Source organism: Callospermophilus lateralis, chromosome 2 (genome assembly GCF_048772815.1).
Source record: "Callospermophilus lateralis isolate mCalLat2 chromosome 2, mCalLat2.hap1, whole genome shotgun sequence".
Lineage (NCBI taxonomy): Eukaryota > Metazoa > Chordata > Mammalia > Rodentia > Sciuridae > Callospermophilus > Callospermophilus lateralis.
In genome coordinates this window covers 22,367,298-22,392,670 of record NC_135306.1, presented here as the reverse complement: position 1 = coordinate 22,392,670, position 25,373 = coordinate 22,367,298, and the positions used below count along the sequence as shown (strand labels likewise).

The following is a 25,373-nucleotide window of genomic DNA, read 5'->3' as shown; positions in this document are numbered from 1 at the left end:
ACAGATACAAGGTATAAATCAGGCCAACACTGTTCCCTCTTCTGATAAAGCATAACAATGACATGGGTGAGGACCTGATATATGGCCTCTGCTAACCAGGTCTCTTCCTGATTTTGATGCCCACCAGTTAACTTGGTCTTCATCAAGTTCCATAACTCTTCTGAGTTCTCAATCTCCATAAAGGCTCTCTAAGACCTTTTCAATTCCAGTTCTTAAATGCAAAATAATCAGACCTTGATATACTTCCTCCCCCTATAAAGATTAGAAAAGTATTACAGAATTTATTCAAATACCATTAAATTTATGGATAAGAAAAATATTTCTCATCTTCTTAAGAGTCTCCAGTTAGAAACGAGCAAACAAAAAATTATGATTTCCCACTAAAAGTAGAAGAGAGGCCACAAAACAATACTGATAAACTCCAAAAGTTATTAAACCTAGACTCCTTACAATTGCTGAAGAATATGCAAATTTTAAAAAGCTTATCTGAAAAAGAACATCAGGTACCACTTATAAAGAAACAAAGTACCTCAATATAACATATAAATATGCATAAAGGAACTATGGAAAACATAGCAATTGTAGGTCAATGAAAGTGCTTTTTCTCTGTCATAGCCTTTGTTCACCAGGCTAAGAACAGGTGGTCATCATCATCATCACACTTTCCAAATTTCCAGAGAATTCTGTGTTTCCCCACAGTGATTTAGTAAAAATCACTAAAAACCCTACAATGTGCTCGATACAATATAAAAAATAGACTTTTAGATACATCACTGAGCTAAAAGAAAACTGCAAACCATGTGATAGGCTGCCCTGGCAGCAGATTATCAAAGACTCTGGGGACAAGATTTTAAACACTACTAGGAAACAGAAACCCTTGGCCTTGACTGAGGCAATGAATTAGAAGTGATATCCACCCATAAAGCTAGAGCTCTTAAAGATCTCCACATCAAGAGAAGGATATACCAGGAAAAATCAATAATCTACCCTTTTGCATTTCAGAGAAAAGGAAGCAGGTCAGTTTTAATTTAGCCTCCAAATTAGAAAATAAGTAAAATAAAAAGAGTCTCTTAAGAAATCATGACCTCAAACATATAAATCACAAAAGCTTGGTATGGAAAATTAGACTCAATTCTGAGATCTCAACAAGAGGAGAAATTAATACAAACCATGGTCCTGAATTCATGATATTCCTATAACCCTTCCTCGTCTATGTGCCTAGCCCTCACAGTGTAGCCATGCAGGATTCTCTCAAGTTAGACTCACTGATCATGAACTCATCATTCCAAAAGAATAACAGCATAGGAGGGAAACCATGAGCATACGCAGAAGAATCAGAGCAGGTCCCAGGAGTGTCAGATAATGAATGAACCCAAACTGAGTTGAACAGATTGTGGTCCCCCTTTTCCACTACTGCAGGTTCAAGAGTTATACTTTCCATTCATACTCCTTAATAGGTGAATGTGCACACTTGGCTTAAAGTCTAAAGGTATTCTCTTCCCTTAATCTGCTTTCACTCCAATGCCTCCACTCCCATCCTAAATGTCTCTGTAAGCTTATTTGGTTACCTCTGTAAGAAACCAACATAACCATGTTACGAGAGGGGGGGGGGGGAGAGAGAGAGAGAGAGAGAGAGAGAGAGAGAGAGAGAAAATCACCAATCTTATTTAAGAATGTAAATGACAGCTCCTAAATAAAATGCAAGCAAATTGAATCCAGCAATGTGTATAGATGTAGATATGTAGATAACCTATAGATATGTAGATAACCATAGGGTTTGTATATGTTAAGTAGAGTTTATTCCAGAATCCAAAGATGATTTAGCATTTAAAAATCTGCTAATATAATTAACCATTTCAAAAAATTTAAGGAGAAGAAGAAAGTCATTTGTCATAATACATGGAAAACATGTTTTATAACTTTTTTGGGATGTGGGGTACCAGGAATTGAACTCAGGGGCATTCAACCACCAAGTTATATTCTCCAGACCTATTTTTTGTGTGTATATTTTGTTTAGAGATAAGGTTTCATTGAGTTGTTTAGCACCTTGCCATTGCTAAAGCTGGCTCTTGCCTCAAGCCTCCCAAGCCATTGGGATTACAGGCGTGTACCACTATGGCTGGCTGTAACTTTTAACATAATTTTTCAAATGACTTTCATGATAGTTTGGCAATTTAGACTTAGAAGAGAATTAATTTCCTTAAAAAAAAAGGTGGCTACCAAACACATATAGTAAACTGTCAAATTTCATGGAAACATTCCCTTTTAAAACAAAAACAAAACAAAGTTAACTCAAGTGCTTTTACATGCACTAGTGGTTTTGTTAGGCCAGTAAAATAAGGGGGAAAAAGAGGAAAGGACAGGGCATCACAGAAAGTTAAATACAAACTACAGTGAGATCCAGTTTATTTCCTTGGGGTTGGCAGAAGTTAACAACTCTGAAAAAATTAAGAGTTGGCAAGGACAATCATACAGTGCTGGTGAAAGTACAACAGTACAATAGCTTTGAAAAATAGTTTGGTGAAACCACTAAAACTGGACATGTTCATACTCTAGCTTGAAAATTCTAACCCTGGCTAGGGAATAACCACATATGTGCCTAAAGAGAACAATAAGAATTTTATTTACCAAAAGGCAGTTAAGCAAAGTGGGTATAATACATACTAGTGACTAAAGCAATTTCACAAGTATACCTGCAGTATACTATCCTTATGACTGGGAAAAATTTGCAGAGATCTACAATAAATATTTTATATTTTTCTCACATAGTTATATATCTACAATCAAATGTGGAAAGAATGATAGATATTAAGTTTTCTAGACAAAGGGGTGGTAAACAGAGTTGGAAAGGAGTATCAGACACTTCAACTTTGTAATTATTCATTTGTTTTATTTACTAAAGTCCAAAAAATTATGAAGAAGTTAAATCAAAATAAAAGCTGGGTAATGAATACATTATGGTATTATAATTCTACATGTTTCATTGTGTTTAATGTATTTTATTTTTAAAAAAATCTAATTCAGTCTGAGCCATTAAAAAAGAGGGGAAGGAAGGAGAGAGATGTAAAATTCCTCTAAAATGAAGGGAAAAATGTTACCCTCTTTTAAGATGGAGGATCTGTCACTCTATTACTGTGACATGTGTCCTTTTGAAAATTTTAAATCAAAACCCAAAGGACTTAAACCTTCATAAACCAAATATCATCTCTAAAGTGCATTCACTCTTGAATTAAAAGATCAAAATGATTTTGCAGTTTGTCCTGTGAGAAAAATGCAACATTATTTCCCACTAGTCCATTCTGTGTACAGGCTAATAACAGAATGTATATTTCTTTATCAATTTGTTCCATTTTGATTTTAAAAGACAGGGTTATATACTTCTTTTCAGTGTTTAACATCTTCTACTACATTACCTTATTGTGCTCTTTTATTACAACATTGTGTGTCTCTATAAACCATACTTTCTTTTTCTGTGGTTAGGTTAGAGAAAACCATAAAATATGCAATAAAAAAAGCAGCATGTAATATTTAAAATAGAATTAGCCTCCTCTTTGTCCAAACCTTTTAAAAAAATTCAGGCAAAAAGTACATATAAGAATTCTGCTTAAATGTATATTCCTAAAGCATCAGTTGAAACAGTAAAATATAATGGTGTGACAGATGACTATAATCTTCATATTTTATGTTCCCTATCATTTGCCACCTTATTTTTTCTGCCTTTTCTTTCTCCACTGCCACAGGATTGACTTCCCATGTACAAGGTTTTGTTTTTGTTTTTGTTTTTATACCAGGGATGCCCAACCACTGAGTCATATCTACAGCCCTTTTTAAATTTTTTATTTTGAGACAGGGTGTCACTAAGTTGCTTAGGACCTTGCCAAGTTTCTGAGACTGGCTTTGAACTTGTGATCCTCCTGTCTCAGCCTCCCAAGCCTCTGGGATTACAGGTGTGCGCAACAGTACCTGGCCCATGTACAGGTTTGATGGTCCTAGTGTTCCAAGCTACTCTTGAAAGAGACAATGGGCTGAGCAGCAACTGAGTCTCTCTGCAAGGACATGTCTCACAGAGGTGGAATTTACACCTATCCATGTCATCTCTACACAACCCAGCATGTCTGCAAAAGGTAAACCCTGAACTATTACCTGAGCCACTGGGGGCCATTGACTGGAATTCTTGCTGGGTCCTGCCCTCCATTATTTTGCCAGGTTGTTCTGTAACTTAATCAACCACAAGTAAGATAATGCTAAGTAGAGTTCTAGAGTATGCACAGCCCTCAGAGTTAGGCTCATACCTGAATCCAATCTTCCTCCCAAGCCTGAACTAAGACTCCAAAATCTCCCTGTGCTGGCTAGTGGAGGTTCACTTAAGTAAAATATGTTTTGAAATCACCTGCTGGACATTCTGACTTTGAAATCAGGAAGCCACCTAGTTCAACAACAACCACATCCTACTCCTCTTTCTGCAGGATTTGATCTTTTGCTAAAAGTTGTCTAAATCTTTGAAAGTTGCTTTATTGCCACAGCCTTTTCTAATGCTAAGCAGTATATATCAACACACTTTCACTTCTATCCAGCCTGAGCCTGCTTGAACAATCATTTATGAAAAGGGAAGGTTTAACTAAGGACAGTGCTTAAGTGATCTTATACAATTAGCAAAAGGCAGTACCAACACACAGCAAATATAGGCTGAGGTTTTGTTTTCTTTTTTTCCCATGACAGTTTTATTACAGCAAGTTACAGATCTTGAATTTTTTATTTTTATTTATTATTTATGTGTGTGTATTTTTTGGGGGGTCGGGCGCAGGCAGTGCTAGGGATCTGACCCAGGGCATCTCTCATGCTGAGCAAGCACTCTATTACTGAGCTACACCACTGGACTCTTAGGATTATGGTAAAAATAGCAAGCCATTGTCCCACCTTTATGTTTATTCATGGCAAATCTGCAAGAAAAGTTCAAATAAAAGTAGCTGGTGAACTTAGGAGTGTGAAAAGAAGAACAGACAAAAACACAACTATGAGCAGTAAGAAGGAAAATACCACACACTTTGAGGTGTAATTCTATTAATCATTAAATATTAAGCCAATTAAAAAGTGTATTAGAAAGAAAAATCTACAAACAAGAAAGCTATCATTGTGGTTTACCCTAGGTTATCCTGTACATTTTATCTTATGAAAAGAAAATTTAAATGTGCTCTCAGATTCCAAAGGAAGATATCCTCTCTAACTTTATCTGAGTTTATAAACAAAGAAGGGGCATAAATGAATTTAAATGGCAATATGAGAACAAATCTAATTCCTAATAGAAACATGGTTCAAGATGGAGTAAGTCAGAAATCTCAATGTTTATCTCCATATGCACTTATTCCTGGCAATATATTGGAGTTTTCTGTAGAGTGTTTATCCTTTGATGGATCTTCTGGCATAACACATATGAACATTATATACACAGACCATATGTAGCAGGAACCACTTTCTCTCTGTAAAGAACTCTCAGAATAATCAGTAGGAAAATGGAAAGAACTAGCATACCTGGTATCTATTAAAGGGGTTGATACTATACAAAACACTGAGCAGATGTTTTGTCATTTAAATTTGTGAGCACAGTACACATTATTTTAATTCCATTACTTTATTTTTTATTTAAAAAAATAAAGCTGAAAGAGATACTTACATTGAAAGGCCTTTTAGCTACAATGGCCTCACTTCAAATCAAAATCTGTTTCTAAGCCTATGCATTCTCTTTCTCAATTGCATGTTAGGGAGTCAGACCACACTATGTCTTTGTTATGTGTCACCAGAAATTTCATATAGCAATTAACTCATACTGCATTAGTTCTTCATTCTATCATTCATGCATTAGTCTAAAAGAAAGCACTATCAGAAGATATCCATAATTCCTTATGTTAGAGATACAGAACTTAGTAACTGCAACCACTGTAATAATTCATTTATATTGGAATCTTCTGTGTATGTCTCAATTTTATATTCAATAGTGAAATAGTCTGATTATCAATATAATCTTCTTTATTTAGAAAATAAAGTAGAAAAATGGAATTATATTCTTAAACCTTATAAGACATTAAATGCTTTTGTGCAGATCTCATCAATGTTTTTTAACACACTAACTGCAAAAATGCTTTTTCAGAGAAACAAATAGAGAAATCTGAATACAAACTGAGTACAAAAGTGATAGTAAAGGGTTTTTAATTTTGTTTAATGTGATTTTTAATTTTGTTTAATGTGATTGTATTATAATTATGCAAACAAATTATTTCCTAGAGATGAATACTGATATGTGAGCATTGTGATGAGATGACATGCTACCAGGATTTACTTTAAAATGCTTCTCACACTCCCACCCCCAAAAAGGGGAGCAAGTAAAACACTATGGCAAAATGCTAGCAACTACTGAGTCTAGATGGTGGCTACATTGAGAGTCACAATATGATTCTTCATTTTTGTGAATGTTTGAAAGTTCTAAGAAAAACATGCAAAAATCTTTTAACTTCTAAAAAATGCAACTCATTTAATATGTAATTCAGTTGTTTAATCCAAAATACTTTCTAATAACATAAATAAAACCTTCTAAAATATATATGTTGTAAATACAATGGAATTTTGGAGAATCTATAGGTAACAATGTTCAAAAACACTTGTCTTCCAACAGACAACATGCAGAGAGACCAGCCACCTTTTATTGGAATATTGAAGAAGAACTAAAGAAATACTTTAACTGAAAGCTACCAGAAAACACTTGGAAAGATCAAAATATATTTATGTCCTTGGCTAAAAACCAAAACAGTCCCTCAGCACATGAGAGACAGAATGAAACACCTTGTAAAATGCTGAAGGAACAGATTCCTTCCTTGCTGAAATCACAGGTGTGAGAGTTAAATACCTTGTTCTCAGACACCTATTCTGCCTCTATTACCAGCCTTGGATTTGAACAAAGCCAAATCACACACTCAGATATTAAACTACTGACCCCTCCATTAAAATGAAAACAGCCTGATACAAGTGGCACACACACATAATCCCAGCTATTCAAGAGACTGAGGAAGATTGAAAGTTTGAGGCCAGCCTCAACCTCAGTGAGACTCTATCTCAAATTTAAAAATAAAAAGGGACAGGATTAGAGGTCAATTGGTAGAGCACCCCCATTCAATCCCAAGTAGTACCACCAAAAAAAATTGATTTTTTAATCTAAATTCTACTTATTCTACCCACAGCAACCTGATCAACCACAATTAAGGGAATGCTTAACAGAGTTCTAGAAAGAGTTCATGGCTACTCAGAGTAGCAACTTAAGTTTTTCAGTTTCCTATCCCATCCCATCCCCTCAATGACCCCAAGACATGAACACATTAACTTCACCTAGTGATGAACAGGTTTCCTGCCTGCAAACACATCCTTGGAGCTTCCTGTGGATAAGGAAGCTCTTTATCAGCTCAGTGTTTGGAAGAGCAGAACTGTAAGTCAGCAACATCCTGAGGCTTCTAGTCTAGTTTCGCCCTAGGATTCACCTAGCTTTGTAAGGTGCTTTCTCAGCAGGAGAAAACCAAATTCTCTGCTTGCAGCAGCAAAGCAGAGAATACAAACTTGTCCCACTTCAAAGCACAAGGCCTATCTTTCACTAACTGCACAGCAATCCCAGCAGGGGTGACAATGAAAGCTTTCTTCCTTATTATTGTTTGAAACAATTACAGGCTATTGGTTCATATTAATTAGTTTATGTCTAGTATTAGGCAGCCTTAACTAGAAAAATGTTTTTGTTACCAAATGAATGGAGAAACAAACAAAATCAAAAGCTTTTTCCTTTTTTCTTTTTTCTTTTTTTTAATTGTTGCTTTTACCTTGGAAAAGTATTTTCAAGACTTTCACACTTGAATGTGAGTGTATCTTTACACTCTAAAAGAATTCACTCTAAAAGAGTGTATAAGTGCACATGCCGGACAATAGCAGGCTAAGATGTCTAAATGAACTTCTCATTATTTGCTGTCTAAGGAGATTCTGCATTTAAATAATTTTAACTTTCTCTGAATACTGTTAATGGAAGAGAAGACATCAGGCTTAGAGGCAAGGGCAAGCTAGCCTTGGACTACGATTTATATAAATTCCATTGGAAGACTAACATATAATTGGGCTCATAAATAATCAGAGGATCCTGGAACAAGTGACCCAATGGCTTTCATCTCTCCTAAGCCACCTCTCCTTGTGACCTAATGCCCCAGCTTATTGCTGACTCCTTCAAAATCGGAAGTTCCCAACATGTGGCAACAATAATGAGACAACAACCATGGTTGACATTGATAGAGAATTTGTTCAGCAGAAATGTCAAAAATCAGAGCTTGAATCCAGATCTAAGATTCCAAAGCCTGGGTAACCAGTAAACAACATAGGCTTCTTTCAGATCAATATTATATTCCTTAATATAATATGCAAGGCCCTGCAAAATCTCCAGCTTTACAACCTAACTCATGACATTTACAGTTTCTGTAAACACTCCATCCTGGCTAATTTCAAGCTACCAGTATGAAGAAAACCTGGCTCACAAAATTCTTAAAAACGTAACAGTTGGCCCTTGTGGAGTAGCAGAGGTGGTTCTAGGGACATCACTGTTTACAACGCCATGCCCTACTATACCCTGAGCACCCTGAACCAAATTCTAAGTACTGCACCCGGTCTCACCTTGGGACATTTGACATCTGCACCTGCTCTTTCTTTCTCTTACTAAAATAATACACACTTTCATTAGCTCCCTTCAAGAAGTCTTGCCTGATCCTTTGAGTCCTTATTTTCTGGGTATTCTGCTTTACTCCTGAAACATCTCTACTTCCTGTCTCATGGCACTTGTGACACAGGGTTGTAATATTTTGTTCCCTAATCTGTGCATCTTCTACTATGTTTCTAAACTCCAGCAGGACAAAAGCCTTATTTATCTTATCTACACTTGTATCCCCAGCCTGCTGTAGAGCTTGCTAAACAGGAACAGTTGCTAATATCACAGGCAGAGGTGCCAGAAACTATTCTAAGTTTTATACATGTTTTCTGAGATCATCTTTAAAACAACTCTCTGAGGCTAGCTCCATTACTTCTCTGCCCATTTTGTATATGAGCATATGGAGGAACCTTCAAGGGGTGAGCATCTTTCCCCATGACTGGGTCAGTAAATGCTGGAGGCAGGATTTTAACCCAGACAGTGTGACTAGAGGGCCATGTACATCCTTCAAGAAGTCAGCGTTTTTTGACTATTTTTCTTTTCATTAGTGATCCTCTAGGAAAAAAAAAATTTAATTAAATTTAAATTCTCTTTAATGGAAAATTAAATACTAAACAGCATTTTGCTGGGTAGCGTTTGGAGGAATTTTTCATCTCCCAAGATCCAAATTTGACCCTCTTGGGGGCAATATCATTCTATTGGAAATGTATGTGCTGAACTTTTCACTTTGGATTTAAATTTATGTACCATATGTTTGTCCCTAAAAACACATGGTATCATTTTACAGTTTTAATGATATCTTCCTATAAGAATTATTTGCATCTTTCTCTGCCCCCCCATAAGGTTCCATAGGGCAATATAGCTATGTTGACAGCCTCACTTTTTAACTAGAACGTAGTATTTCAATCATATTTACATACCTGAATTTATTAAGTTCTTCCACTATTGAATATTCAGAAAGTTTTATACTTCTTGGTTTTTAACCAATTCTTCGATGAATATCTTTATGCATTCTTGCTTGATCTCACATGTGAGAGTTTTTATAGGGATGTGCAAAGGTATATAATTTTTATATCTATTGTCAAAATTACCACCCTCCACCCCCAAGTGGCTGCGCCAACTAATCTTCCCACAGAAAATTTATGAATACACATTTCCCCATGTGTTTATATTAAATATGGCCTTTTTCTGCCTTGGGTGGTGTTAAACATTCTAATTAAATGAGTCATTTGAAAGTATTTATATTACTCATCAGCTGATAGTAGTTTGTGTAACAGGAAAAGTGTATGTGGACAGGTTGATGCTGTTGGAAATGCTGACAAATGACAGGGACATTGGCATGCTAAAATACCTAGACCAGGAAACCTGCTCAAGGGCCTACTCACTTCACATAAGGCTAAGAACAGTCATTACCTGAGAACAGCTGCACTGGACTTTGAAATGGTGATCTTGGGTAACAGGCACTAAATCTCTCTAGCCATTCTCTAAGACTCTCAAGCACCAAAAAAACTACTGAGGGTAAAGAAAACCAAACGTGCCAGGTCAATGGATGTTGAAAAGGCAATGATCCATTTATGAGAAAGAGAAAAAGCTCATGATGGAGGTAGCACTAAAATGCTAGAAAAGAATACTAAAGCTGTGAAGAACAGCAAGGACTTGAGCCACATGATAAAATCCCAGGTCTTTGCGGGGAAAACACTTAAAGTAAATGAAGTAAAAATGCCCATTTTTCCTCTCTCCCTCTTTTCACTCTTCTTTAAAAAGAATAGGCACCCTTACTCAAAATACATATGAATTTCAATAGTCTGCAAAGCACAGAAATAAAAGTGTGTATCATCAAGATTCAAATTTCAATCCACATGGCTCTTCCTTTTTTTTTTTCAACCTTGGCCTAAAAATGATTTTCATAAATGATTCAGAGTGATGCCACACTCTGAAGAATGAAGCTAAAAAAAGAACTCATGGGAAACTCACTGAGCCCCTACCATGTACCTTCCATATATTCTATTATTTAATCAGGTGAGGAACCTGAAACTGAGAAGGGTGGCATGGCTAAGGCCCTTAACCCAGAAATCCAAGGCCCAGGGATGTGAACTGAGGCGTGCTGACTCCAAGTCTGTTTCCCTATTGTACCACGCTGCTGCTGAGCCTAAACGAGTTTACTAAATACTCAGAGAAGGTTATCCAATAATCCAAACAAAGACAACGTCCCTGCACTACCCTTTGGTGTACAGGAAAATTACCTTGACTACCATCCAAAAGTTTCTAGAACTGCATTTTGTTTCCAAGTTCCTACAACAGGTCAGAGCAAAATAATAATTCTAAGAGGAAGACAACAGGGCAGCATTGCAAAACTTGATCCATTCTGAGTTATTTCATTAGCACCCTTACCCCCCCACACACAAAAAAAGAAAGGGATAGCAGCAAAATTTACTACTCACTTGTCTTGATCTGGAGTCTGATGCCTAGAGTAACAGACATTCTAAAGCACTGAAAACCAAGCCCCTGCAAACAGAGGCCAGTTTACTAACATCACTTGTTCATTGTTTCAGCTGCTTCCTGAACTAAATGGCACCTCACTCACAAAAGCACCATTATCCAAGCACCCACCAAATCATAAGAGATGCACACAATCCCTACAGTCGAACGCTCCTTCTGAAACTCAATTTAAATATTCATGAAAACTATGATCAGCTCAAATCTTTGCTAGTGTGAATTACTTACTTACCTGGGGCTGTGAAATCAGAGGGGTGGAAGTAGAGGCAGCAGCCATGACAGCTCTGCAGCAGTAGGTGGTGATCAGGCCCCAGTACTACAATGCCAAAGACAGAAGCCAATTCTTGTGGTCACTGATCAGATCAGGGTCATGCTAGGAGAAACTGTGAACCTAGAAAGAGACAGGAAAAGTCACAATTAGTGCAAGAGGACTGGTGCAAGGAGTGAAGTACCATTGGCTACGGGAAGTAAAAATCCATACACCAAGTGCCAAATACTACAGCAAGAAACACTGGAATCCAATAGGAAAACTCCAACATCTAAAAGCCATGACTTCTGTATCATATGTCATAGTGATATTAAGTGGATATATTTTCATAAGTTTAAATTTAACTCTTCATAACAGCTAGAAGTTCTGGGGAGGTAGTTCCAAGCTAGAGAGATGATGAGGAGGAGAAGCCATCCAGTCATTAAACAATAAACTAGAAAGAAAAAAAATGATCCCCATTTGAGAGCTGATAGTTTATATACAAAGGGTAAAGAGAAAAAAAAACATCAAGTGGTTAGACTCCATCCATTTACAGATGAAAAAATAATTGAAGCTCAGAGAAGAGAAGGGACCAAATAATTGAACATTTTATTTAGTTCACAGAAGAGCCAGAACTAGAGCAAAAACAACCCCAATTCCCAGTCTGGCATGAAGCGTAAGAAAGTCAATGTGGTCCCTGTTTATGTTTCCTCAAACAACTTGGTCACCATGACCAAGATTTAAGACAAGCAAGACACCCAGTGTTAAGGAATAGAGCACACACTTCCGCATGTGTGAGGAAGAAGAATTCCTACAGTCCTTCTGACATACTCCAGGAGAAGATGCAAAATAAGCACAAAATACAACAAAATTTTCTCTCCTTAATATGTTCACTAAGAAAACTTAGAAAGATGCTAAGTTCCCAGCAGGAGAGCATGGCCCCAGTTCTATTAAAACACTGAGATGATAGTTTCAATGTTGCAATTTAGTTCAGAAGGGGAATTTTTTTCATCTTAAGAAATTAAGAAAATTCTTTCACTTTTTAAAAAAATTCATTCTTAGATGGTTTTCATCCCATCTAGTAATCTCCTTTTTTTTTTTTTTTTTTTTTTTTTTTTTTTAGCACTCCAAAGATATTTATGGAACATCTGCAGGAAACTAAGGACATAATGAAAAAGACCTAATCAGCCCCTGCTGTAAACATATAGTTCCACTAACATGCAGGGTGATGCCTGAAATACTTCTAAACCCTAAGAGAATGATACTTTTCAAAATAGTAAAAGTAAACTGAAGTTCATATGACCCAAGTCTTCTGTAGAAGGAATAGTGAAGTTGGACAGTTAATATGAGTCCTCTGACCCCAAATCCTCTGGTGCTACTCTAGATTAGCTCAATGATACCAGACAAGTCACAAGCTCAGAAGAGCTGCTTTTGTTAAAAATGACCTAGATTTCACAGCAACTTCTATGAACTCTTAAGTTTTATTTTATTCTGTCTTCATGTATTAATCCTTCAAGTTATAGGTTCAATCACTTTAAATTTTAATTGTTTTGAACTGTGGAAACTTCCTATGCTCTTCTGTTAAAGTGATAATTTTTATTAAAAAGTAAATTATAAATCTCTCAAGCTATTTTAGCAGGACAATCAACACTGAATTCTATAGCTGCTCTGAGACAATACTGACATCCTTAGTCCTCCTTTTTAGAGAGAATAAAAGACCTGTTGTGTATCAGACTGTGAATTTAAATGAACAGCCCAGGAAACAGGGTATGTATACAGAAATGCCTTTCTTTATTCATGAGGCTTCCAGAGTGATAAGCCTACCCCAAGGGAATTACAAGACCCCATCATGCACTACTTTACACTGAACATATTCTTAGAGTCAATTTGTGCTAATCCCTTTTTTTGTTTCTCTTTTCTCCTCCTTAGGTATTTACACTTCACATTGCCTTGCTTATGCTGAGATGGACAGATGGATACATAAATGTATCATGATAGCCAAAAAAAAGCAAGCAAGATTCCACTCTTAAACAATCATACTATATTCTTGGTTCCAATTCATTTCAGTCAATCTCGGTCAATCAATATAACCTGAAGATATTTAGATACTTTCAATATTCACATGTAGAGAACTATCCAAAGGGCAAAACAGATACCTGTATAACAAGGAAAGGATGTGGCCTACTAAACCAATATGTTCTATGGCATCATTGCTGATAGTCAACAAGAGAGAGACTGGGGTTCAGTGAGAGCCCACGGGACACTGAATTCTGGAGCAGTCATAGCACGTAGAGTCCAAGACAGACACTGTTAGCTCACTTCAGAGGACACATTGAGGCTTTGAAGTGTTGTGCAACATACTTACAGCCACACAAGCAGGAATGAAGAGAGCTGGGACCTAAGCCAGGATTGACTCTAAGTCCCAGCCCCTTTCAAATACACCAACCCTCCAAGTGAATGAGAATTAAGAGGAGATAAAAAAAAATGCACAGAATATCTTAAAGGAAAAACTTCAGAGAGTCCTGCAGAAGGCAAGATGGAAGTTAGGTGGCCTATGGAGTTACCCTGTGACACAGAAACCTGGTCTTCTCTCCACTATATATGTGCCCCTTATTTCATGTTTCATATACTTGAGATGCCTAATCAGATTTTCAATTCATATTTTTAGAAATAAAATAAGATGTAAAATTAACTTATTTCCCATAAAGTATTTGAGATCTATCTAGTTTCAAGACTTTCATTGAACTCATTAGCACATTACAAGCACTCTTATAAAACAGTGCATGGTTACTTGAATCTGCCAAAAAGTAAGGGCGAAACAACATTAAAGATATAAACCAGTGTTCTCTTAGGAATAATGTCCTAAAATTGCCACGTATCTATTTGCCAACTTATTCACAAAACTGCACAAATCATGGAAAAACGAGACATGTCCTAAGTAAAAATGCCCCTATCTAGCAGGGGAAGTTGGTTCACTTTGACATACTAGACCCTCCCACCTGACCAAAATCCCATGGTCAACTATGGAGTTGACCAAGAACTTTTAAAGAAAAATACCCTTCTTTTAACTCTTCCAAGTACTTGAATACCAGTCCCAGCTTTCTTCCAACCTACCATCAACCTGACTACATTTCCTTTGCATGAGCTCCTAAGCTGTGTTCTAGCTACTGAAAACCACAAAGTAGTGTGGGTTTTCCCCACTGACATCAGTTTCTTCAGCTGCCCTTGGGTCATGATTTTTGTTCCTTCTTTCCTTCCCTAGTTGTCTCCATTTTCCATTAGGCATTTTTCTGATCTATATAACTCTTCTCAAAACTATAAACTACCTCTCTAATATCACTTACTTTGAAAAGATGAGCTTTGTCATCTCTTCACTGGTTTATTCATCCTTACAGTCATTGATTATGTAATATGCAATATGAATTACCCCTACAATTTAAATCATGTGCATAAAATACAAACATAAAAATTCATAGAAACAGAAAGTAGAAATAGAGGTACAAGGCTGGGAGGAGGGAAGAATGGAGCATTAGGGTTTCATAGAGAGCTTCAATTTAGGATGATGGAAATGTTCTAAAGATGGAAAGTAGTGAGGGCTGGGGTTGTAGCTCAGTGGTAGAGTGCTTGCCTAGCACATGTGAGGCACTGAGTTCGATTCTCAACACTGCATATAAATAAACAAACAAATAAAGGTCCATCAACAACTAATTAAATAAATATATGGAAAAAATCTTTACCTTTAAAAAAATGGAAAGTAGTGATGTTTGTATAACAATGTGAATGTAATTAATTGCTACTGAATTGTACACTTAAAAATGTTCAAAAGAGGTAAGTTTTATGTTACATTTATTTTACCATTAAAATTTTTTAAAAGGGAGGGGTTAAGAACATAAGCACTAAGGAATGACGTGAAACTATTTCTTATATAAAGAAGCATAGTATAGTATTATATCTAGACTATCATTTAAAAATGAAAAATATATGCAAATGAAATTAAATAGCAAGGATAATGCAAAATGACAAGTATAATTTTAGAAAAAATATAATTTCTAAATAAGAAAACTATGCAAATAATCATTCCTCTGTGACAGATTACCAGAGAAATGATCACCTGGATGTAAGAATAGGAAATATCTGAATCAGTCACAAAAACTACCCCTGGATTGATCCTAATTATTGCTTAAATCTCCAAAATTATGTACTGGAAAGGAACACTGGGGGAAGTCTACAAAAGAACAAGGCACCATTCCCCCTTCATGAGAAACTGGAACTGCATATACAGAGAATAAGCAAATGAAAACTCCACAGACGTGGAAGGATGCCCTCAATACAGAGGGACGAGGGCTAAAGGGGACTAAGTCAGGAGAAAGCTGGGGAAAATGTAAAATGCACTACCTCTTTAAAAAGTGCTCCTGGCTCCAGAAGCCAGCCAAGTGAGTACTCTCTGGCTGCATTCACTCCTGATTTACACAGGGCCATGAAGACTGCCCCAGAACACGTGAGAAAAAAGGAATGCTACTAGCTGGCTTCAGAGGACAGTAGCCATGCCAAGTGACAATGCCCTTGCTAATTACTGAGTGCCACACCAAATACCTAAGAGAAAGTCTCTGGTTTGAGGCAAACTTCCATTTGATTACTTATGGAGCCAATGCTGGCTTCCTCCCAGGCCTCACAAGAAGATGAATTTCTAGTTGGTAAATTAAACTACTACAAACCTTAACCTTTTTCCTTCTTCTGGATTTCAGTCAAGCAATGACTCATAGAAGTGTTTGAAAAAAACAGAGTGCAATACCTGAGACTGAATATGCATAACATTTGGTCTCCAAGGATAAGCAACAGAGAAAAACACAAATTTACCAGGCCAATAAGACATATAATTATAAGTCAAAATAACAGAAGACTTTAGAATCACAGCAAATATTTACTTGAGAAATAAGTGTACTACTTATTTCTCAAGTAAATATACTTAAAAGGGAAAACTTCAGAAAATTTCTAGCTCATGGTCTTAAAGTTGCTGAGGACATAGTAGCATCTTCCATGGTACAGGTGGTTGTGGAAAGAGATGCAAGATCAAAAAAAGAGTATGCATTAACCAAAAAGAGGAAAAGAAAAGAAATCTGACTTATGGGCTTGAATGAAGGCAATTGATAAAGTAGAAAATAAACTAGTAGAACAGAAGACAATACAGAGCTCCCATGTGGGGAAATGCTACATGGGCAAGACTTAACAGACTCCAAAACAAAGAGAAAAGATGAACAAAAAGTACTAAAGGAAGAAAGGAAACATCATCACTGGAAACGGGAAAGGGTAAGTTTATCTCAGTTTTAGAAAGCTGTTACACCAATACACAATTTAAGTCAAACAGGAATTTTTCAGACTTGAAATTTCTATATCATTATGCAGAGGACTTGATAATCTGGCAAAAACAAGCAGAAAAAAACCTCTGTCCCCCAAACCTGGAAAAAAAATGAGATATAAGCAAGTCATAACCATAACTTGGTTTTCTTAGCAAAATAGCATCTGACACCTGACTTACATCATCTAAGGCGTAACAGAAGATTTTTCTTTCTGGAATCTGAGCAAATGAAAATACTCAATAATAGTAATAACAAGAAAGAGATACTGCACTCACTGAAACAAAAACAGCAAGCTTAAAAAACAATGATTCAAAATTCAGAAGGACTGGAATATAAATCTTTAAAGGTGCCCAAAGTTTAAAAAAAAAAAAAGTAAAGGAAAATAACTAGCCCAGACCATCTAAGAATCTAATAGGTGAAACTGCAGAATGAAGGAGTAAAGGAAACAGAAGGAAAAAAAATATCAAATACCTCAAAATGTTTTCTAAAATGGAAGGCCATACATTTGTAGAGCATTAGGGTCCACTGACACCCATCTGCACATCCACCTAGTACATCCTCCATCACTGTGAGTTTTTTTCCTTTTCTTTTTAACTCTGAGAATTTCAAAAAATCCTGTGAGATAACAAATGATTTGAAATCAGAAAATTTTTGACCTTCTCAACAGCAAGCCTGGAAACCAGAACATAACGGAGAAATGATGAAGAAAGTAATTTACAACCTGGAATTCTACTGGAAGATGTTCCTTGGGAAGAATGACAAGGAAAAGGCAGGCATAGGAATCCAACACAGGAAAAAGGCCAAGGGAATTCCTGGAATATGTGAAGGGAGATCCCTGGCTGGTAGGTAAGGAGACTCAAAAGGTACCCCTGACAGAATAACTGTCCATCTGGATCTACTAACAGCAGATTTCTACAACTAAAAGAGTTTGGGATTTAATGAGAAATAAGTACATAGAAAACTAAGCGAATATTTAAAAACAATGAAAAGGAAGGGAGCGCAGACAAGAATAGGAAGTACAGTGGAATGAATCTGACATAACTTTCCTATGTACATATATGAATATACCATGGTGAACCTCCACATCATGCACAACCATAAGACTTGGATCCTACTTAGAAGAAGATATACTCCATGTTTGTATAAATATGTCAAAATACACTCTATTGTCATGTATATCTAAAAAAGAACAAATACAATTTAAAAAATAAATAAAGGGAGAACAAAAAGTTTTCAGAAAAGGAAAAGAACTCATAAAATTCAACTTGGCTCAGGTGTGAATGCCATTAACAAGCTCATCATCACACTAAAAATGAAGACTGGCAAAGTCACAGCCACATGATGAGGTGTGGGATAAGAATAGACGTAATGGCACACCTAACCTATGGAAAATCTATTAATATTTACAACTTATAAACCAAAAAGGAGAAGCAAAAACCTGGACATTCCAAAATGCATACTTATTTCAAAGCAACATATTATACGCAATTCAAAAAAAATTTTAATAAAGCAAAAATCATAGAGGTTTGATGAAAATACCAATCAAGGCAGCTAACTCAACTGAAAATGGTAGCTCCAGTGAAGGCAAAATGTTAAGAAAGGAATAGAGTTCCTTTTTCTGAGCAAGTCTCATGAAGCTATTTGACATTTTCAAATTTATGATTTAAAAAAAAAGACCATCACTGCTAAAAGAAAAAAATTTAAGCTAGTAAAAGCAGAAGTGCCACACAAGTGTATTCAACTTGATGCTATGGAAGGTTGGTTTGAGGGGAAAAAAAGCACATTTTTTTAAACAATGAAATATATTGGGTTGATTAGTAATTATGGATATATGGCACAGAAAATGAAGATTCGATATAAGAAAAACTGGCATACTTAAAAAGAACAAAAGAAACAAATTAATTACCAATGAAAGTAAACTTTTCTAACTCCAACCTCAAAAACAAACAACAAAAAAGCCCCAAATAATCTGATTAAAGAATGGGCAAGACTTGAGTAGACATTTTTTCAAAGAAGATCTACAAATGACCAGCAAACATGAAGTAAAGCTCCATGTCACTGATAATCAGGGAAATGCAAAATAGATATCACTTCACGTTGATTACGATGGCCATCACAAAAAAAAAAAAAAGAAAAAGAAACAATATAAAATAATTGTTGGTGAGAAGGTGAAGAAATTGAAACCCCTGTACACTATTGGTGGGATGATAAAATGGTACAGTCATTGTGGAAAACAGTATGGAGTGCCTCAAAAATGAAAAATAGAACTACCATAGGCTCCAGAAATCCTACTATCCCACTTCTGGATATATTTCCAAAAGAATTAAAAATGGGATCTCAAAAAAATATTTTTACACCCTTTTCATGGAACATTATTTACAATACTCAAAAGACAGAAGGAAACTCAAGTATGCAATGAACACACAAACAAAACGAGGTATATACATATTATAGAATATTATTCAGACATTAAAAAGAAGAAAATCCTGACATATGCTATAACATGGATGAACCTTCAGGAAATTTTGCTAAATGATGTAAGCCAGACACAAAAACAACAAATATTATACAATTCTAGTTATATAGTACCTACAATAATCAAATTCATAGACACAGAAAATCCAAAAGTGGTTGCCAGGGACAGAGAGGATGGTAGAATGGTAATTCTTTTAATGGGCATTGAGTTTCCACTTTCTAAGATGAAAAGTATTCTAGAGATTGGTTTCATGCTAATGATTTGAATGTGTCCCTCAAAAGTTCATGTATTGGAGACTTAATACCCAGATTCAAATGTACTTGGAGGTGGAATTTTTCGGAAGGAATTAGGAATAGATAAGGTCATGAGGCACTAGTGGCTGTATTTTTTTCCATATTTTGTTATTGGTGCATTATAATTGTACATAATGGTGGGATTCTGTTTATATATTTGTACATGCACACAATTTAACAATATAATTTGACTAATATAATTACCCACTATTCCCCTTACTAGTGGCATTATAAGAAGAGAGAGGCCTACACTGTCACACTTGCTCTTACCTCACCAGGCCCACATCAGATGCTCATACCTTGATGTTGAACTTTGCAGCCTACAAACCATGAGCCAAAAAAAAAAAAAAAAAAAAAACCTCTGGAGTTTTTTGCTTTTTTAATATTTAATTGATTTTATTTTTTAAATACATGACAGTGGAATGCATTACAATTCTTATTACACATATAGAGCACAATTTTTCATACCTCTGTTTATATATAAAGTATGTTCACACCAATTCATGTCTTTATACATGTACTTGATGTACTTGGGATAATGATGTCCATCACATTCCATCATCCTTGCTAATCCCCTGCTCCCTCTCTTTCCCTCCCATCCCTCTGCCTTATCTAGAATTCATCAATTCCTCCCATGTTCCCCCTCCCTCCTTATATCAGAGAAAACATCGGCATTTGTTTTTTTGGGGATTGGATTATTTCACTTATCTTCTCCAATGCCATCCATTTACCTGAAAATGCCATAATTTCATTCTCTTTCATTGCTGAGTAAAATTCCATTGTGTATATATATATGCCACATTTTTTTTTATCCATTCATCCACTGAAGGCATCTAGTTTGGCTCCACAGTTCAGCTATTGTGAATTGTGCTTCTAGAAACATTGATGTGGCTGTGTCCCTATAGTATGCTGTTTTTAAGTCCTTTGGGTATAGATTGGGTTTTTTTTTTTGTTTTTGTTTTTTTTTTTTTTTTTTTGGTGCTTAGCTTTTTGAGTTCTTTTTATACCCTAGAGATTAGTGCTCTATCTGATGTGTGAGGGGTAAAAATTTGCTCCCAAGATGTAGGTTCTCTATTCTCCTCACAGATTATTTCTTCTGCTGACAAGAAACTTTTTAGTTTGAGGCCACCCCATTTATTAATTCTTGGTTATAATTCTTGTACTACAGGAGTCTTATTAATGAAGTTGGGGTCTAATCCCACATGATGAAAATTAGGGCCTACTTTTGCTTCTGTTAGATGCAGAGTCTCTGGTTTAATTCCTAGGTCTTTGGTCTACTTTGAGTTGAGTTTTGTGCATGGTGAGAGATAGGGATTTAATTTTATTTTGTTGCATATGTACTTCCAGTTTTCCCAGCATCATTTATTAAAGAGGCTATCTTTTCTCCAATGCATGATCCAGAATAGCTAAAGCAATCCTTAGCAGGAAGAGTGAAGCAAGTGGCATCACAATGCTAGACCTTAAACTATATTACAGAGCAACAGTAACAAAAACGGCATGGTATTGGCATCAAAACAGACTGGTAGACCAATGATACAGAATAGAGGACACAGAGATAATCCACAAATTACCTTATAAACCTCTGGGGTTTTTTGTTTGTTTGCTTGCTTTTTAAAGAGAGAGAGAGAGAGAATTTTTTAATATTTTATTTTTCAGTTTTCGGTGGACACAACATCTTTATTTTTATGTGGTGCTGAGGTTCGAACCCAGCGCCCCGTGCATGCCAGGCAAGCTCGTTACCGCTTGAGCCACATTATAATTTACCTAGCCTCCAGAATTTTGTTATAGCAACAGAAGACAGACTAAGATACTGCACAACAATGTGAACGTCCTTAACATTACTGAACTGTATAGGTAGATTGTTAAGAGTATAGACTTCATATGTAATTTACCACAACTTAAAAAAAATTCTGCAGCTTCTAGGAAAAATATTAAACAAATGATCTACAGTTGTAACATATGTCTAAGTCACTGAAATTTATAGGAAAACAAAATCAAGTAGGGAAAAATCAAATTTCAAGGTAAAAACAACTGAGCCAGACATAGCTCTCATTCAGCAATAACAATAAAGACAAAGGACTATTTTTAGGACTCTGTCAGAAATATGAAATAGCTCAAAAAATCTCCATTCAAGTAACTGTTGTTACTTGCAATTGCAACAATAAGACACTTCTAATTATAATCTGCTTATATTTAACCCTGAAAAATCTACTTGATGCCACAATGCAGCTATACATATGACAAACCACAATAATATGCTCAGTACTGCTTCAGCATGGACAGCCTGTCAGTCCATGTAAACACAGGATAACTGTGATGATAATGGTGACAAAAAATGCAGTTATAACTTCCCAAAAGAGCTATACAATGGAAATACATAGCTAATGGGTGGAAAATCATAAGAGGAGAAAATTCTTCACATTTTGAGAAAGGAGTTAATTAATACTTCTTATTTTTAAAGTTGATAAGAATAACAATTTCAGCTTTAAAGTAGCAAAAGGGAAGGAAAGAGGAAAACAGGATGACCAAGGAACAACCACACTAACCTTTTTACCTAGGCTACCATTCTTACCAGAGTTGCCTGTACCACTAGAGAGGCAAATGGCCCAGCTGGGATGTGATCAGAGTCCATTTGCTTCACATGCAGTGTTAGAATAAAGAAATTAGAAAAGCACTGGAGAAATCAATTAAGTTCTTCATGTTTTTACTTATTTATTTATTATTTCTTACATACAACACAATAGAGGAGTGCATTACATTCATAATTTTTTGCATTACAATTCTTAATACACCTTTATACCACAATTTATCAAATCTCTGTGCCCACTCAAAAAGACAAGTATTCCATGTTAACTCTTTCCATGTACCTCTCCAACTACTCATTCCAAGCTTTTACTTTACAATTGTCCTAAAAGTTAATCTTTCTTTCCATATGGCACAAAGCTGATGCATTCAAGGGAAGGAACATGCCAGCCCACCCTGCTAATGGGGACTGCAGAAAAGAGAAACACACTTAATGAGTCTGCACTATTTCACAAGTCTTTTATCAGTTCACACTCCCGTATTCTACAAACTGCAGAAATAAGTAAAAAATTATACAAATAAACTCCCTGTCCTGATTTCAAGACTGGATGGACAAGCATACAGTTTTCATTTCAGAAGCATTCCTGATGGAAAGAAATGCTGTCTCAAAACTCATAAAAATAACAAGGAATGGCAAGACACGATTTGTGGGAAAATCCCAGAACAGTAGTCACTAAAAAGGCAAATGAAGTATTGCCCAAACCCTGCTTACAGTCTCAGGGCCAAGCTACTTTGTGTTATTATGCTTAGAAAATGGGGAGAATCTCTCCTTGAATGATAAGATCAAGAACTGGGTAGAACTGTAGATTTTTGAGTTAAATAAAAAATGAAGTCAAGCAAGTATGATAAGTCATGAAGGAAGAAAGCAAAAAAAGAAGGAATGGGATCAATATTTTAATGGGAATAAAGGAATGGAAGTCCATAAAGAAGACTGAGAACGGGGCTGGGGATGTGGCTCAAGCGGTAGTGCGCTCGCCTGGCATGCGTGCGGCCTGGGTTCGATCCTCAGCACCACATACAAACAAAGATGTTGTGTCCGCCAAAAACTAAAAAAAAAAATATTTAAAAATTCTATCTCTCTCTCTCTCTCTCTCTCTCTCTCTCTCTCTCTCTCTCTCTCTCCCTCTCCCTCTCTCTTTAAAAAAAAAAAAAAAAAAGAAGACTGAGAAGATCCTCTTGGAAAGTAGAAAAAAAAAAAAAACAGAATTCGTCTCTGAGTAAGAAATAGGCTTAATCCTATCCTGTTTCTTTCCATAGCCTGAAGTCACAGTGTCTAAACCCCTGATCTTCTTAGTCTTAGCAAGCCATGACTCTCAGCCATTTTGCACAGGGATGAAGAGCAATAGAAGGATGGATGCATTTAGGACTTCCCCTTAAGGTAGGAGGCACACTAAACGACACAGTGGATTCATGTCCACTGTGGCATGTTTGAGATAGGAGTCACTGAGCCAAGCTGGGGGTGATTTCAGTCCAAAGTTTTCAAGACAAGAAGAATTACAACCTGTATAACCAAGCCTCAGACAAGATAGACTCTTCCAACCATAGCAGACGGAGGACTCTAGGAAAACGCCTCCTTCTAAGAGTATGCTAAGAGTATATGCATGTCTAACATCAGAAGTAGTTGCTGAATAGCCAAAAATAGAAGGGAAATTAATATGTATATGTATATTCATATTGGTAGAAGTGGCGGGAAGGGAAAGAGGGAAGAAGAGAGACCAAATGGAGATGGGAACAAAGTGTCGAAACAGCTAGTCAGAATATAGAAGTCTGTGGCTGTGGCAGGAACAGTGATTCAGCCCAAAATAACAGTTTTTCAACAACAGAGGGTTCTGTTGACATAGGCATCTTCCATTATTTAGGGAGTTTAAAATTCATTTTTCAAGTAGTTTCAAATTACAGTACCTTTGATGGAATGCATCAAAATCAATTCTGAGTCCTTGAATGAATAAACAATGATTTTAAAACTGTACCTCAACATTAGAACGTTATATTTAAAAGACAGTTTTCTGATGGGTTTAAACATAATGTAGTTTCCTAGGTACTCAAAATATCTGTGGTGCAATGCATTTGTTATAATCTTCCTAAAATACATTATGGATTTGTGTGTGCACGTGCGCACACATATGTGTCTATGATTGCATCAAGATCCTAAAATGTATGTTGAATCAGAAGCTATATAACTCCACATTATACTATAAAACTATTATTAAGAGCAAAGATTTATCTCCAAGGATATTTAATGCAAAATTGCATACAAGTGGAAAATTGTAGAACTAATCTTAACATCCATTAATGTGGTACTTGTCAACTGAGTTATTAAAATGAGCTATTGTATATTTACATGCAATTCAATTTTACATAGCCAATAAAATTAAACTGTGTTTAAATATTTATCTCCTATTTAGGAAAACATACACATAGAGAAGGATAATAATATATACATATATTTGATTTGCCCATACCACTCTGAGATGGTATGGGCAATTTAATTTTCTGCCAAAAAAGAATGTACAAGGCTAAGATGAAGTAATATAAACTAGATATACCTGTCTAAATACACAAAAAATAGTAAGATAAAATATACAAAGAACTAGACATTGGGCAACACAGGCCAATGATCCCTGAGAGGTGAGAAAAGAAAGATGGGCTCTGTGATTGCCCTAGCTTCCTGCCTCAGGAGTGCCCAGGCCACAGGCCAGGGGAAATGTAGATAGAACTCAGGAAACTTAGGTGAAAAGAAAGGTTTGAGAATCCCAGAATCTCAAGGAAGCTGCAGCTCACATACTAGATACCAGAGAGGAGACATAAATGCAGAAAACTCCAAAAATATGCCAAGTATCTTCTTTGAACACATGTGAGAAAACAGAGGCCAGGGAAATATCACCTTGAAAGAATGACAAGGAATGGTACCTGATGCTCACACAGAGCTGGGAATCAGTCTCTGTTCCCATCTGCAGGACCAGAAAACCTCATAATTCATGGGACATTGAGTAGGGTACTCATAAGCCTAAGCAGTGGGAAACAATTAGCCCTAGACTAAACATTGACCTGATCATGCCTAACAAATCATAAAAGCAAGACATAAAAAAGCAAATTGTTTCCAAGTAATTAACTGTAACTTAGAATAAAGCTTGAGATTATTTATATGAACATAAAAATATCAGCATTCAATAGGGTAAAATTCACACAGTCTGGCATCCAA

General features: G+C 36.0%; 1 protein-coding gene across 2 annotated transcripts in view; it reads right to left on the bottom strand.

The window, feature by feature from the left end:
- Window positions 1-25,373, bottom strand: part of Lpar1 (lysophosphatidic acid receptor 1) — a 143,517-nt gene that overhangs the window by 66,652 nt on the left and 51,492 nt on the right. For both annotated transcript variants that reach the window (XM_076843190.2, XM_076843189.2), the window contains exon 2: window positions 11,448-11,606. In XM_076843190.2, coding sequence (XP_076699305.1) covers window positions 11,448-11,492 — 45 coding nt within the window. In that variant the 5' untranslated portion in view covers window positions 11,493-11,606. The remainder of the gene's footprint in view (window positions 1-11,447; window positions 11,607-25,373) is intronic.